Genomic DNA, 14,597 nt, shown 5'->3' with positions numbered 1-14,597 from the left:
TGCTTTGACTGTTATTTTGTCTCTGGGGTATAGTAGTGCACCCAAGTTTCATCTGTTGTTACAAACCAGTGCAAAAAATTGTTTGTTTTGCCTAAAATGGGCCAAACATTGTTCCTATATGTCCATTCTCATACTGTTATTTTTCTAAATTGCTGCACACAAAATGACTGGATGGTTCCTTTGAAAGGGCATAGCTGATTTCCTTCTACATCCTTGAAACATTCTGAACTTGTGCTCTGTCTCTAATAACCATGATGTTGACAGGACAATAAACCCTAATTTTCCTTACTCTTTTTCAATAGTGAAGGGTGTGTTCTTGTTTTTTATCACGCATGCTCTGCTTGGGTTTCACTCTGTTTATGGTAGGCATTGTCATGAAAAACTCCAGTAATAAATCACTTTAACCACACCAGACTGATGAGCAGAGGCAGCTGCTTGGGATAGGAGGTTGTTGCTGCAAAGTGAACATCCCCCATCACTTGAGGTCCCATAGAGATTTGGTACATGATGTTTTCAGGGGCATCCAGCCACTTAAGACCTCCGTTGTTTGCATGTTTTTGAAGGGAACTGTCTTTACTAGTGTGTCAAAGTGAAATAAATTATGAATGTACTTTGATCGAGTGTATACCTTCAGCCAACATATGAAAAATGTTATGAAAACAGCACAGCAGACAAAAAAATTGTCCCCCCCCCCCTCGGAGAGATGCTAATAAATGTAACACTGGGTCAAGTCTTGATAATGACATCTATGCAGTAAGGAAGAGGGTCCACACATTCCTTAAAGTACACCACATCCAGCTAATGATTAGATTCTGTACACTTACCAAGTTGCAGATATTTTGATTACTATGTTTCACTTTCTGTTCCAAGTAGTCCTATACGTTTTCTGTGGAAGTAAGATTGAGTGATTTGGTGGGCTAGTCAAGGTGGAAGATGGCGCCCAAGTGCATACCAGGATGTGTGCATGCAGCTCTGTGAACATTGCTGTTATCATCTTGGAATGGGAGTTCCCACGGCGTACCCATCATAAAGGTGTAGAAGAAAGGGTAAAACATGGTCATCGAGAATACTGTGTTGTGAGTAACTGAATCCACTTCCCCTTTTTTCCCCCCTCTCTCCTTCCTTACGAAGGAACAAAGTTCCGAAAGCTAGGATACATAAATTTTCTGTTTTGTGTATCCATCGGCTGTACTGAGCTGAGGTAAGTACTGGCCAGCACCTCTATCTCTTTGTTGGTATTTGTTTCACATCTTTATATGAGATTCTCCATTAAGCATTTAGATCTCTGGACAAAATATTAGTCACCCCTCACTGGTCATTTTGGAGAGATGTAGATAGTGTAAAACTGGTCCAGACAGTCGTCTGACCCTCAACCACTGTAAGTTGTGGTAGTGAAGAAATGATTACTTATAATAAGTTATATCCATAAAACTTCAGTTTGACAAATAAAAATGTCCAAGCAAATAGTGCAAGAGATGCCATATCCTTGCTTTCAAATGCTGTTAGTCTCATTTACAATTTCAAGGTTAGTAGCGATATTATCAGCTTACAGTCCACTGCAGAGCGAATATTTCATTCTGGAAACAGCAATAGTCTTTTTTAATTGACAGAAATCTTGCTTTCAGTTGCGTAGATGGTAAAGTTTTTCAGAAAGTTGTGTATAAATTGCTGTCCCAAATATTTTTTAGAAACAGACATTGGTCTTTAATTCTGGGGTAGATGGTTCTCACCCTTTGAGCACAGGCACAACCTCTGAAATTTAAATGCTAAACATTTGTTAATAAAGAAAGCAAGTGGTGTTAAAACAGTATGTATTGTTCTTTCTGTTAATTAGCCAACCAGTAGTGGAAGGAATGGTAAAATTGATGACACTTGGAAACTGTGGTGACATTTTCTGCTTTGAGGTCATTGTTATGGGACAGCTCAGATTTAGTTCTCAAAGCATTTGAAAAATATAGGAAAAATACATGATTGATGATACTGATTACAACACTGTAGTGCAATGACTCATTGTCAGACTACTACCTTCAGAAATTGCAAAAGAGGTCTGTGGACAAATGCAGGCACACAAATGTGCTCAGATTCCTTATTGGGGCACCTCACCCGAACTGTGAAATTGTTCTCAATGGCATTCTTGTGGAGTAATATGGCATGGGAAAATAAATCTTGCATATGCTGGCCATATTCTGGCAGTCTCATGCAGTAAATCACATATGTCTAAGGTTATCATATGTTCTTTAGTAGCCATTGGAAGTATGGCATTCAAAGTCTTATTCACGAACTGTTTTGTTCAGAGTCCAGCCACTTTATTCATGAGCTACACCTCATTGTTAACAGGCTATTAGTGGCTGTTGTTGTAAAGGAAGGAAATTTATCAGTTGGATGCCAGGGCATGCTTTGGTAAAATGTATTTAGTGGATAAAACTGTATCAGAAAACTGTAGAATCTAATACAGGAACTGAACTTTGGCATGTTTCAACATACACCCAATATAGTTCACCAGTGAACACATCATGACTTTTTTTGCTAATGCAGTTAATTTGAAATGGCTACTGTTTCCTTGTCATGATATATCTGTCCCAGCAACAGCTGTGAGAGGCCTGGCGAAGCAAATGTAATGCAGTCAGTGAACTCGACCTTAGCAGCTAGTATTTGCTGAGGAAAATGTCAGTCATAACTGGTGAAAGATTAAACTCAGTCATAGTGTACATGCCACAACCTGTTCTTTTCGGTCCTCAATATACTTTCAAGTCATCTTGATGTGCATGTCTGTGCGCTAACAAGCTGTTATGTGTGCATGGCAGTGGTGTTTGCGATAGTGTGTTGAGCGGGAGGGGGGGATTTGCAGGGGTGTTTCTGATAGTGTGTGTGTGTGTGTGTGTGTGTGTGTGTGTGTGTGTGTGTGTGTGTGTGTGTGTGTGTGTGTGTGGGGCAGGGGGGGGGGGGGGGCTGGAGCTTTCTCCATCGACTGGGGATGCTTCGCATGATAGATGGTTGGCTTTTTGTGCCCATTACTTCTGTATTACAAGCGATATTATGTTCCCTGTCCGTATGACAATTACGTCCTGAGAGAGTAATGTTATCAGAAAGGCCAGTTTCTGTGCACAAAATAGCAGGGAAGTTTTGTCAAATAGGTAGATTGTTCTTCTCAGCTGACCTCCTGCAACCCTGTTGAAAACATATTGGTGGAAATAAATTAGCCAATGTGAAAAAAAGTGACATGATTCTTTGCTAAGAATCCACGATGACCATCAGAATATCAACCTAGCTTCCTGGTAGCAGGTGCCAAAAAATGCGAAACTCATTGCTCACATCATGAACTCAGTTTCACGGACTGTAGACTGTCTTTGGAGATGAAGACCTTTCACACAAAGTTTGAATGATGATGATATCACATGGTCTACACTATCCATGGCTCAAAATATCTGAATAAGATTGACAACCTCTTCAGCCTGTTAATTTCATGTTGTTTGCCAAAGATGGCAGCTTGTGCTGTAGTAGTTAGCATGGCTGCCTCTAGATCAATATTCCAGGTATGATTCCTGGCTGGGGTGGAGATGTTTTTCACTCCGGGACTGGGTGTTTTATGTCCTAATCTTTTCATCCCATCTTTATCACAGAGATGCAAAAGGTGCTAAAGTGGCGTGAAATAGAAAGGCGTGTATGAGGCATCTGAACATCTCTAGGTGGGGGTCTTGTAATCAATAATGCCATACAACCATTTTTTAACCAAAACACCATATTAAAACAGTACCAAATTAAACAATGGAAAATCCAGGCTGGAATGTAACAACAAAAATTTTCACTTAGGGAAGTGGGAGATTCAAAGCAGATAAAGCAGCACACATGTAGAAAAGCTTTCAAGTTACTTAATCCTTGTCGGTGTCACCATTATTGATGTGTTTTGCTTGCCACTGTTCAGTCACTGACTTCCTCTCACCAGAGTAATTGCCTTTTGTGGGTCTGTAAACTGGAAATTAGTGCCCAAAAGATTTTGTGTGTGTGTGTGTGTGTGTGTGTGTGTGTGTGTGTGTGTGTGTTTTCTGCTGATTGTCACAAATGTGTGTAACTCTTTCGGTCAGGTTCTGATGCAACTGTTCTGTAATTTAATGAACACTACAGGTATCATATTACATGGCGTTTCTCCTGCTTTATTTGCCAAGATGATCACATTTCAGCTCTGGACATTTGCTGCACTGCCAAGTGTGTTTGTCATGAAATATTTGCAATGTTTGAAGCAAACAAATATTATTGAGCAAGTTAGCAACTTGTTTGCAAAGTCAAAAAATATTGTTCATTATTGGTGTAGAAAGTATACTCCTATATATTTATTCAAGTTAGTTGGCAAAGTTTTTCTGTTTGCAATTGTAGGAATCGACCAAATGATATTTGACATTCACAAGCTTGCTCCAGCAGCACAGTTAAGTGAGCTCTGTATTATTAGGATTGGGATAAGGATGTCACAATACATTGCTAGAATGTGCAAACGTTTTGTGAATGAAAGGCTATGCTGCGTTGAGGTGTTGTATAAATAAGAATGAGATGGGAAAAATAAAATAGGAGATATAGGGATTGTCAAATTTGAAACAATAGTGCTCATTGTTAAATGAAAACAGGTTTGTAGAATAGTGTTAATGTGAAATTGGGTGCTGCAGGTTTTAAATGAAGAATACTACACATAGTAATCCAGAGGGGAAAAAACAAAAGTAAGCTCTCAAAAGAACGTAAGTAGTTTAAAATCCCAGAAGCCCAGATGTGCTACAGAATTGTTTATTGGAGTAGAACATCTACTTATTTCTAAAATTGGAGCCATAGACACACATTACAGAACAATTAAGTTTTTTTTATACAGTCCCTCCTCCCATTAAACATTTTTTCTAGTTTGCTGATGACTTAAATTGTAAGTACATGTTCCTTCTCTTTTGTGCCTCTTGGCAGTGTGCTGTTCAGAGATTTGTATCTGGTATAGCTTTACTAGACATAGTAACTAGGATAGTTGTCACCGTGGTGGCTAGGGAGCATAATGCTTGTAGAATTTGACATAACCTCTTTCCAGTATTTAGTACAATATGTAGGTGCATGCTGTTTGTAAAGTTATTCTAAGTGCTTTTTGAAGTCAATATTTTGGTATTGCTCTTCCAGAAACTGTGGAAAGGCTTAAGTTGATTGTACTGATTTTGTATATTTTTGTGATACATATTCAGCAGAGCAAAATGCACATCTTTATTCTGTGTAGAAATGAGTAGAATGTGAGATTTAATATTGCAAATTATCCACTATTATCTAGAGCTCACTAGATAAATTAATCCAACAACAGATTTGATGCTGTAATGCATTTGTAAAATTAAAATGGTAAATCATTTTATTGCAATTCTTGAATGTTGACATTTTACACTGTATAATTTTGAGACAGAATTGCTGCCCAGTATTGATCTTCACAAGGAAGAATTGTTAGTACTGGTGACAAAATAGTACGTGAAATTATTGTAGCTTTTGGAGCTGTTAGTTCCATTCTTGGGAAAGATTAAGAAGCCTGGACAGGTCACTCAGACTCTAGTATTAGAGGGATCCAACAGTTGTGAAAACAGAAGGCTCCCTCTCATCTTCGGGTTTGAGTGACCTGCCACCTTTTATTTATTTATTTATTTATTTATTTATTTTTTAATCCTCACCAACCAGTCCTCATAGATAGTTCCTAAAGCTAGTATAGGTCCGAAAGTTTTGCCTACAGAATGTAAATACTGGTCTGCAAAATAAAATCTCATAAATGTAAGGACTCCATCCTTTCTTTATTGAGAAACACTACATACTATATTAGACCCACTGTCTTGGTTATTGAATTTTGCATTGAATTTTCAGATACGTTTTGCGTGAATTGGGCCATGAAGAGAAGCTAGGAAATGTAAGTGTTGTATTTTTTTATGATCTGTATATTTTTATTTTATGTTTCATTCATTAAATCTAATGCTAATAAGCAACTGCGGTTGTATAACAAGGTCATAACAGTTTACTATTAATAACAACAATATGAAATGGAAAGATTGCTATTTACCACAGAGATGAGGTGTTCAGTGATAGGCAAGCACACTGAAAAAGCCTGCTGGGTATTATCTGTCGAGCTGTTCAAGCTTGTGGGGCAGGAGTACATTTGAGCAGAGGTGCACAACTGCCTAATGCGTAGCAGTCTTACAGCCAGGTTGTAGCATACCTGAACATATTCTACTGGCCGATCTCATGCTGCCAGGATTGGCCAGGCAGGCTGCGCAGGCATGGGACACATGAAACTGGGCCCCTTGCCTACGCTTTTCACCTGCCCACAGGTGAGCTGAGTAACACACACAGGTGCCCATGCCCAATGGACCAACACTGGAACTACCTGTATTACATCAGATATCAGAATAAGCCCTTTTTCAAGTGTACAAAATACGCAGACACGAACACACACTGTCATCTTCAGATGATAGGACCTGTGAATAACTCACATATTTCTGTTTGCCAGCTTCTATTCTTCAGACCTGCCCAAAGACTGTTTTCTTTCCCATCTCTCTAGGTGTACCAAAGTACAGCTACTGCCTTTACAAAATTTAAGTTTGTCATAATTGCAACTTCATCGTTTACCTAATGGCAAAGATGAGAACTTCAGAATTAAGTTTTATATAGGTGTCTTTTGATGGATAATTGCAGAAAGGAATCTGCTAACCACATAATATTGATGCTACATATAACAAGGAATATGAATGAGGCTATAAATTGTCACAATCATGAGGAAAAGGTATACACCTTCATCATAACTCAGTGTTATGTGCCTTAATGTGTGAGGGGTAGTTGTCACCATCCAGATCAAGGTTCTTCTTTGATCACTCTAATTTAATTAAGGTGAGTGTTTAGATGGTTTCTTTGCAAGGATAGGACTGATTATCTCCTGGTCCTTTGCCAATCCATGCTTATGTTCCATTTTTAATTAACCCACAGTGGATGGGCCTCATTTCATTAGATTTTCCCCATTTTGCTATGCGTTGCTGAAATCATCGAATTGCAGTCAAGAGCTTGTGAAGCAAGAAAACTGTATCTAAATCTTTTACATTTGCCTCCATCATAACTCTTAATATTAAGTAAGGTTTATATATGAGATGTATATAGGTTTTTTGCACTGTGGCACAGTAGGTCATGCTGATAACGTTTATTTATCAGTTCATTATATATTTATGTGCCACGTTTGCTGGTACATTCATAAATTTGCTGTTGAGGTACTACTTGGCAACTCCTCAGAAAATAGAAATGATGTAAGGTACTGTCCAGCTGACATATTTACCCTGTGTTCCTCACAGTGTTTGTAAATTTCTCTGAAATAACTTTTATTGTTATAGCTTCCACCTAATTCAGCTCTTGCTGGGCTGTGTGGAGGAATGATAAAAGCATGGAAAATTTATGATAATCCAAAGTAAGTATAAATAACTATTTTCTTACATCAGTTGCTATGTATATAATTGGCATTCTATAGTTTCAATTTACATTGTGATACATAATGTTTCAGAGCTGTTATAATGATAGTGGTTGAAGATGTCACATATAATATTTGTGACCAGCGCTTTCATGAATTTTACATTCGAGAAAATCATCCTGATGTTGGGGTTCTACGTCGAAGATTCAGTGACCTTAAAGAACAAGCAAAACTGACTGACAACAAGGCTCTTTTTGTGTGAGTAGCTTTTTTACATGTTATAATTTTATTAATATGCTTTTATTTGGGTATGAGGAAAATAATTGAAGTCCATTCCATGTGTATCTCTAGTCATATTACATACTTCACACAACTGTACGTTTTAGAGAGAGGACACCAGACACTGTTTTCATTTGGGTGCCACTATACAATTAACAAATAAATTGTGCTGTGTACCTACCCTGTAAGTTTCATCATATTCTGTAAAATGCTGTTGAAATCAGGTGAATATTGGTGGAAGCGACATGGCAACCAGATCATGAAACTTTAAGTATAATTTTTCCATCTGAAACATGATCACACCTTCTTCCTTATACATATTCAGATCTTAACTTCCTCCTCCTCCTCCTCCTCCTCCTCCTCCTCCTCCTCCTCCCCCACCTCCTCCCTCCTCCTCCCTCCTGCTCATCAAACATTTTTGTTTATGCAAGTTGTTCACAAACCGTCTTGCAGTCTTCTCAGATCAGATTAGATTAGATTAATACTAGTTTCATGGATCATGAATACGATATTTCGTAATGATGTGGAACGAGTCAAATTTTCCAATACATGACATAAATAAGTTAATTTAACAATATACTTAAGTTAATATAACAACTTTTTATTTTTTTGTGTTTTTATTTTTGTTTTTTTTTAAATAATTTTCCCCTTTTTTTCTTAATTTATATCTAAAAATTCCTCTATGGAGTAGGAGTTGTCATTCAGAAATTCTTTTAATTTCTTCTTAAATACTTGTTGGTTATCTGTCAGACTTTTGATACTATTTGGTAAGTGACCAAAGACGTTAGTGGCAGTATAATTCACCCCTTTCTGTGCCAAAGTTAGATTTAATCATGAATAGTGAAGATTATCTTTTCTCCTAGTATTGTAGTTATGCACACTGCTATTACTTTTGAATTGGGTTTGGTTGTTGCTAAAGCCTGTAAGAAATAGTCAAAGTAGGTATGTTATCCACTGGAATATAAATGGCTTAAACACTGATGCTTCTAATAATAAAAGCTCCAAAATAGATGAATTGGAAATCATTCTGTCAGAATATGCAAATATTAAAGTTGTTTGTTTAAATGAACACTGGTTGACTGAGGGGACAATTAAAATTCTGAACAAAATAGGGAACTTCAGATTAGCAAGTAGCTTTTGTAGAAGAAACAAGTTACGTGGAGGCTCATGTATACTTCTACACAATGACATAAATTATGAGACCAGAAACTGTTTTAATTATTTAAATGAAGAATGTGTGTTCGAGAGCTGTTGTGTAGAAATAGTGGACTCGCTAGCAAATGTTATAATAATCTCAATATACAGAATTCCAGGGACATCAACAACAGAACTATTCTTATCTAAGCTTCAAATTATGCTAGAAGACCTTTGTAGAGAAACAAAGAAAAAAGTTGTAATAGCTGCTGATTTTAATATTGATATCACATGTAATAGTAGCCAAGCTTCAAGGTTCACTGACTTAGTTAAGAAATATGGTTTCAAATTGAATTTCTTTGAATCTACCAGGGACAATGGGCAATCAGCAACATGCATTGACAATGTTCTAACTAATTATGTATATGAAGATGTGTATAAATTTTGTGTAGATCTAGGTATTTCAGATCATTATGTATTGTTTATTGAGCTGCCACAGACAGACACAAACATTTCACATACAAGAACCCATATGAGCAGGAACTTTAGCAAAGAAAACTTGCTAACATTTAGTGAGAAGCTAAGAGATAAAACATGGCCTTTTGATTATGGTAACTCAAGTGATAAAAACTTTGAGAAATTCCTAAATAGTTTTCTTGCAGACTTTAATGAAACATTTCCACCTAGACTCTGCAGCAATAAGATAACAAATACAGTAAAGTGGATTACCCAGGGCATAAAAATTTCCAGTGTAAGGAAAAGGCAACTGCACAGAGAACTAAAATATAATAAAGATATAAATTTCATTAAATATGTTAGACTCTATAAAACCATATTTAAAAGAGTTGTCAAGGCAGCAAAACAACTGGCAAACAACAGGTTAATTTTAAATCATAAAAATAAGACAAAGGCTGTGTGGTCAGTCATTAAATCTGAGTTAGGTGTTAAAGCCTGTAACCAAGAAATTCCAAAAATTGACATTGAAGGAAAAACTGTTGTAAATCCAACTCAAATACCAGAGTACTTTAATGAATTCTTTATAAATGTAGCAAAATCTGATGTAGATGTAGCAGATTATCACAACAAAGTAAATCCCTTTGGCCTAGGCAAAAACTCTGAAAACTTTACAAAATTCTCAAAAGTTTCTTTTGAGGATGTAGAAAATGCTATTTTAACATTAAGAAACAAAAAATCTGCAGGTTGGGATAGAATACCCACCAAAGTTATTAAAGTGGTACACAATAGAATTGCAAACCCACTAGCTCAGATAATAAATCAATGTTTTGAAGAGGGCTGTTTCCCAGAGGTACTGAAATATGCTGAAGTCAAACCACTCTTCAAGAAGGGATCAAGAGAGATCATGGGAAATTATCGTCCTATCTCAATTCTCCCAGTCCTATCTAAAATATTTGAAAAACTTGCTGTTGCTCAAATCCAAAACTTCATTGCAAAATATTCTGTTATTCTAAACAATCAATTTGGTTTTCAGCAAGGGAAAAACACCGTAGATGCAGTTAACAGTTTCATTGAGAAAATAAGTACGTCATTAGACAAGAGAAATAAGGTGGCAGGAATTTTCTGCGACCTCACAAAGGCATTTGATTCCGTAAACCACGCATTGCTTGTTTACAAACTTGAAAAGTATGGCATTGGCGGCAGTGCCCTACAATGGCTTAAATCCTACTTATCCAACAGAAAGCAAAGAGTTAGCATTTCTTCAAATGGCGCATATTATTTTTCTGACTGGAAAAAAATTACTCAGGGTGTTCCACAAGGCTCCATATTAGGCCCAGTCCTATTTCTCTTTTATGTTAATGACTTACCATTAAATATCAGCTCCCCATCAGTTCTGTTCGCAGATGATACTTCTGTCTTAGTTGAAGATCAGGATTCAGAAAAAATTCTCAAATCTGTGATCAGTACCCTCAGTACCTTAGAAACTTGGTTTCAGCTAAATGGGCTGAATCTAAACATATCTAAGACTCACGTGATGCAGTTCAAAACCAAACAGTCAAAATGTGAGCAAATTAAGATTGTACACAACAACCAAGTTATAGAAGAAGTTGACTCAGTCAAATTCTTAGGTCTAAAAGTAGATGAAAATTTGAGGTGGCAGGCACACATTGAATACCTTGCAAACAAATTGAGCAGCTTTGCATTTGCAATGCAAATATTATCAACTGCAACGGACATTGACACGCGGAAAGTAGCATATACAAGCTACTTTGAATCCATTATTAGGTATGGTGTTGTTTTTTGGGGTAACTCGACAAACATAGTGCGGATACTAAAAATACAGAAAAAAATCATACGAAATATGTGCACTGCCAATCACAAAGAACCATGTCGACCATTATTTAGGAAACTCAAAATATTAACTCTGCCATCCTTATACATATATGAGATTATTATATTTTTGTACTCCAGACGTGACTTATTTGAGGGAAACCATTTTGTCCATTCACATGATACCAGAAACAAAGAAAATTTTATGCTCCCCACCCACCGCCTCAGACTGTTTGCCCAGGGACCTCAATACATGGGAATGAAAATTTTTAATAAATTAAAAGGGAACAAGTTGATGCAGATGAATTTAGGTTCACTTAAAAGAAAGCTATATGAGGTACTGACAATGAAGTGTTATTACTCAGTGGATGAATTCATGCAGGACAATCTGGAAATTTGAGCTGGGTACAATGTGTTACATGTTCCAAGAAATATCCTTATAGTGTTGTTATTTATTATAGTGCTATCATTAATTAATGTAAAAATCATTGTAAATTGTTTTATAAATTTTTGACATGTCTCCTGTACGCAAACCAAATGGATTGCAAATGTACGTCATGAGATGAATAAAACACAATTCACAACACAATTCACAATAACAAATTTCATAAGAGAGTATATATACTGAGAAGCTACTGTGAATATCCCTAGATCCTTAAATAAATGGCCGCAGGATGATCTTGGGTGGACTCCAGCTATTATCTGATTACACATTTTTGTGCAATAAATACTTTATCCCTCAGTGATGAATTACCCCAAAATATGATGCCATATGAAAGCAATGAGTGAACATAGGCATAGTAAGCTAATTTACTAAGATGTTTATCACCAAAATTTGTAATGACCCTTATTGTATAAGTAGCTGAACTCAAACGTTTCAGCAGATCATCAATGTGTTTCTTCCAATTTAATCACTCATCAATGGACACACCTAAAAATTTGGAATATTCTATCTTAGCTATATGCTTCTGATTAAGGTCTATATTTATTAATGACGTCATACCATTCACTGAACGGAACTGTATGTACTGTGTCTTATCAAAATTCAGTGAGAGTCCATTTACAAGGAACCACTTAGTAATTTTCTGAAAGACAGTATTGACAATTTCATCAGTTAATTCTTGTTTGTCAGGTGTGATTACTATACTTGTATCATCAGCAAAGAGAACTAACTTTGCCTCTTCATGAATATAGAATGACAAGTCATTAATATATATTAAGAATAACAAAGGACCCAAGACTGACCCTTGTGGAACCCCATTCTTGAGTTTGAGGAATGTGCTGATCACTGCATATTATGAGAACTGCTTATTTCAAATTTCTGCACTCTTCCAGTTAGGTACGAATTAAACCATTTGTGCACTGTCCCACTCATGCCACAATACTTGAGCTTGTCTAGCAGAATTTCATGATTTACACAATCAAAAGCCTTTGAGGATCACAAAAAATCCCAATGGGTGGTGTTCGGTTATTCAGATCATTCAAAATTTGATTGGTGAAAGCATATATGGCATTTTCTATTGAAAAACCTTTCTGGAAACCAAACTGACATTTTGTTAGTACTTCATTTTTACAGATATGTGAAGCTACTCTTGAATACATTACTTTCTCAAAAAATTTGGATAAAGCTGTTAGAAGGGAGATTGGACAGTAATTGTTGACATCAGATCTATCCCCATTTTTATGCAAAGGTATAACAATAGCATATTTCAGTCTATCAGGGAAAATGCTCTGTTCCAGAGAGATATTACACAGGTGGCTGAGAATCTTACTTATCTGTTGAGAACAAGCTTTTAGTATTTTGCTGGAAATGCCATCAATTCCATGTGAGTTTTTGCTTTTAAGCAAGTTTATTATTTTCCTAATTTCAGAGGGAGAAGTGGGTGAGATTTCAATTGTATCAAATTGCATAGGTATGGCCTCTTCCATAAACAGCCTAGCATCTTCTAATGAACACCTGGATCCTACTATATCCACAACACTTACAAAATGATTATTAAAAATATTTTCAACTTCTGACTTTTTGTTCGTAAAGTTTTCATTCAATTTGACTGTAATACTATCTTCCTGTGCTCTTGGTTGACCTGTTTCTCTTTTAATAATATTCCAAATTGTTTTAATTTTATTATCAGAGTTGCTGATTTCAGACATGATACACATACTTCTGGATTTTTTAATGACTTTTCTTAATATAAGACAGTAGTTTTTATAATGTTTGCTAGTTTCTGGGTCACTACTCTTTCTTGCTGTCAGATACATTTCCCTTTTCCGGTTACAAGATATTTTTATACCCTTAGTAAGCCATGCTTTGTTACAAGGTTTCTTACAAGTATATTTAACTATTTTCTTGGGGAAGCAGTTTTCAAATGCATTTACAAAAATGTCATGAAATAAATTATATTTTAAATTGGAATCAGCTTCACGGTACACCTCATCCCAGTCTAACTGCTGTAGGCTTTCCCTGAAATTTGCAATTGTTAAATTGTTGACTGAACGTACTACTTCGGAGGACTGTTTAGTATTGCTGAATGGAGCTATGTCATATATTGTAACTAGCTGTGCACCATGATCAGAAAGACCTTTCTCAACAGACTGAGCATTTACCTGATTAAACTTATCTTGGTCTATAAAGAAGTTATCTATCAGTGAGCTGCTATCCTTTACCATCCGAATAGGAAAATCAATAACGGGTGTCAAATTGAAAGAACCGAGTAATACTTCAAAGTCATTTTTCCTATTACCCTCTTTCAGAGAATCTACATTGAAGTCCCCACAAATAATAATTTGCTTCCCCCTGTCTGACAGATAGCACAACAAGGAGTCCAAATTTTTCAGAAATAGATGAAAATTTCCTGATGGGGACCTATATACAGGTACAATTATAAATGTGTCTTTATTTAATTTAAGCTCACAGGCACATGCTTCTATTTGTTTCTCTACACAAAACTTTTTTGTTTCTATACTTTTTGACATATATGGCAACTCCTCCTCTCTCCATATTTTCTCTCATTACATGTGCAGAGAGCTTATATGCACTTACATTTACCTTATCCATATCAGTAATAATGTGATGCTCAGACAGGCATGGTATATCTATTTCATCCTCAGCTTCTAAATCTTCTAAACAAACCAGAAGCTCATCTATTTTATTCTTTAAACTCCCAATATGAAATATACTTACATTATTTTTAATTATACTTTTGTGATAACCTTTCCTTATTCTAACATTTGCAGTAATGTCCTGTCAGAGTTTATCATTGTGCTTAGGCCTAGTTCCTATGCCAGTGGTCACATGGTGTTCAGAGAGGCAGATTATGTCAGCTGGGTTGGGTGACTTTAATTCATCAATGCAATTACCTAGGACTGAGATACAACTTGGTGGAGATAAAATTTCTGGTGATTGGTGAAAATTTATAATTGACAGTTGTGATTGGTGATCCAATGTGCTAGAATTGTG

The 14,597-nt window shown here is 36.2% G+C and overlaps 1 protein-coding gene across 5 annotated transcripts in view; it reads left to right on the top strand.

The window, feature by feature from the left end:
- Positions 1-14,597, top strand: part of LOC126278017 (glutathione synthetase-like) — a 151,257-nt gene that overhangs the window by 103,813 nt on the left and 32,847 nt on the right. For all 5 annotated transcript variants that reach the window (XM_049977729.1, XM_049977731.1, XM_049977730.1 and 2 more), the window contains 3 exons: positions 5,860-5,902; positions 7,368-7,441; positions 7,535-7,699. In XM_049977729.1, the coding sequence (XP_049833686.1) occupies positions 5,860-5,902; positions 7,368-7,441; positions 7,535-7,699 (282 nt within the window). The remainder of the gene's footprint in view (positions 1-5,859; positions 5,903-7,367; positions 7,442-7,534; positions 7,700-14,597) is intronic.

The sequence above is a fragment of the Schistocerca gregaria genome, chromosome 6 (assembly GCF_023897955.1).
Source record: "Schistocerca gregaria isolate iqSchGreg1 chromosome 6, iqSchGreg1.2, whole genome shotgun sequence".
In the NCBI taxonomy this organism is placed as follows: Eukaryota; Metazoa; Arthropoda; class Insecta; order Orthoptera; family Acrididae; genus Schistocerca; species Schistocerca gregaria.
Note: the sequence above shows the minus strand (reverse complement) of the source record. Positions and strands in the feature narration are given on the sequence as shown.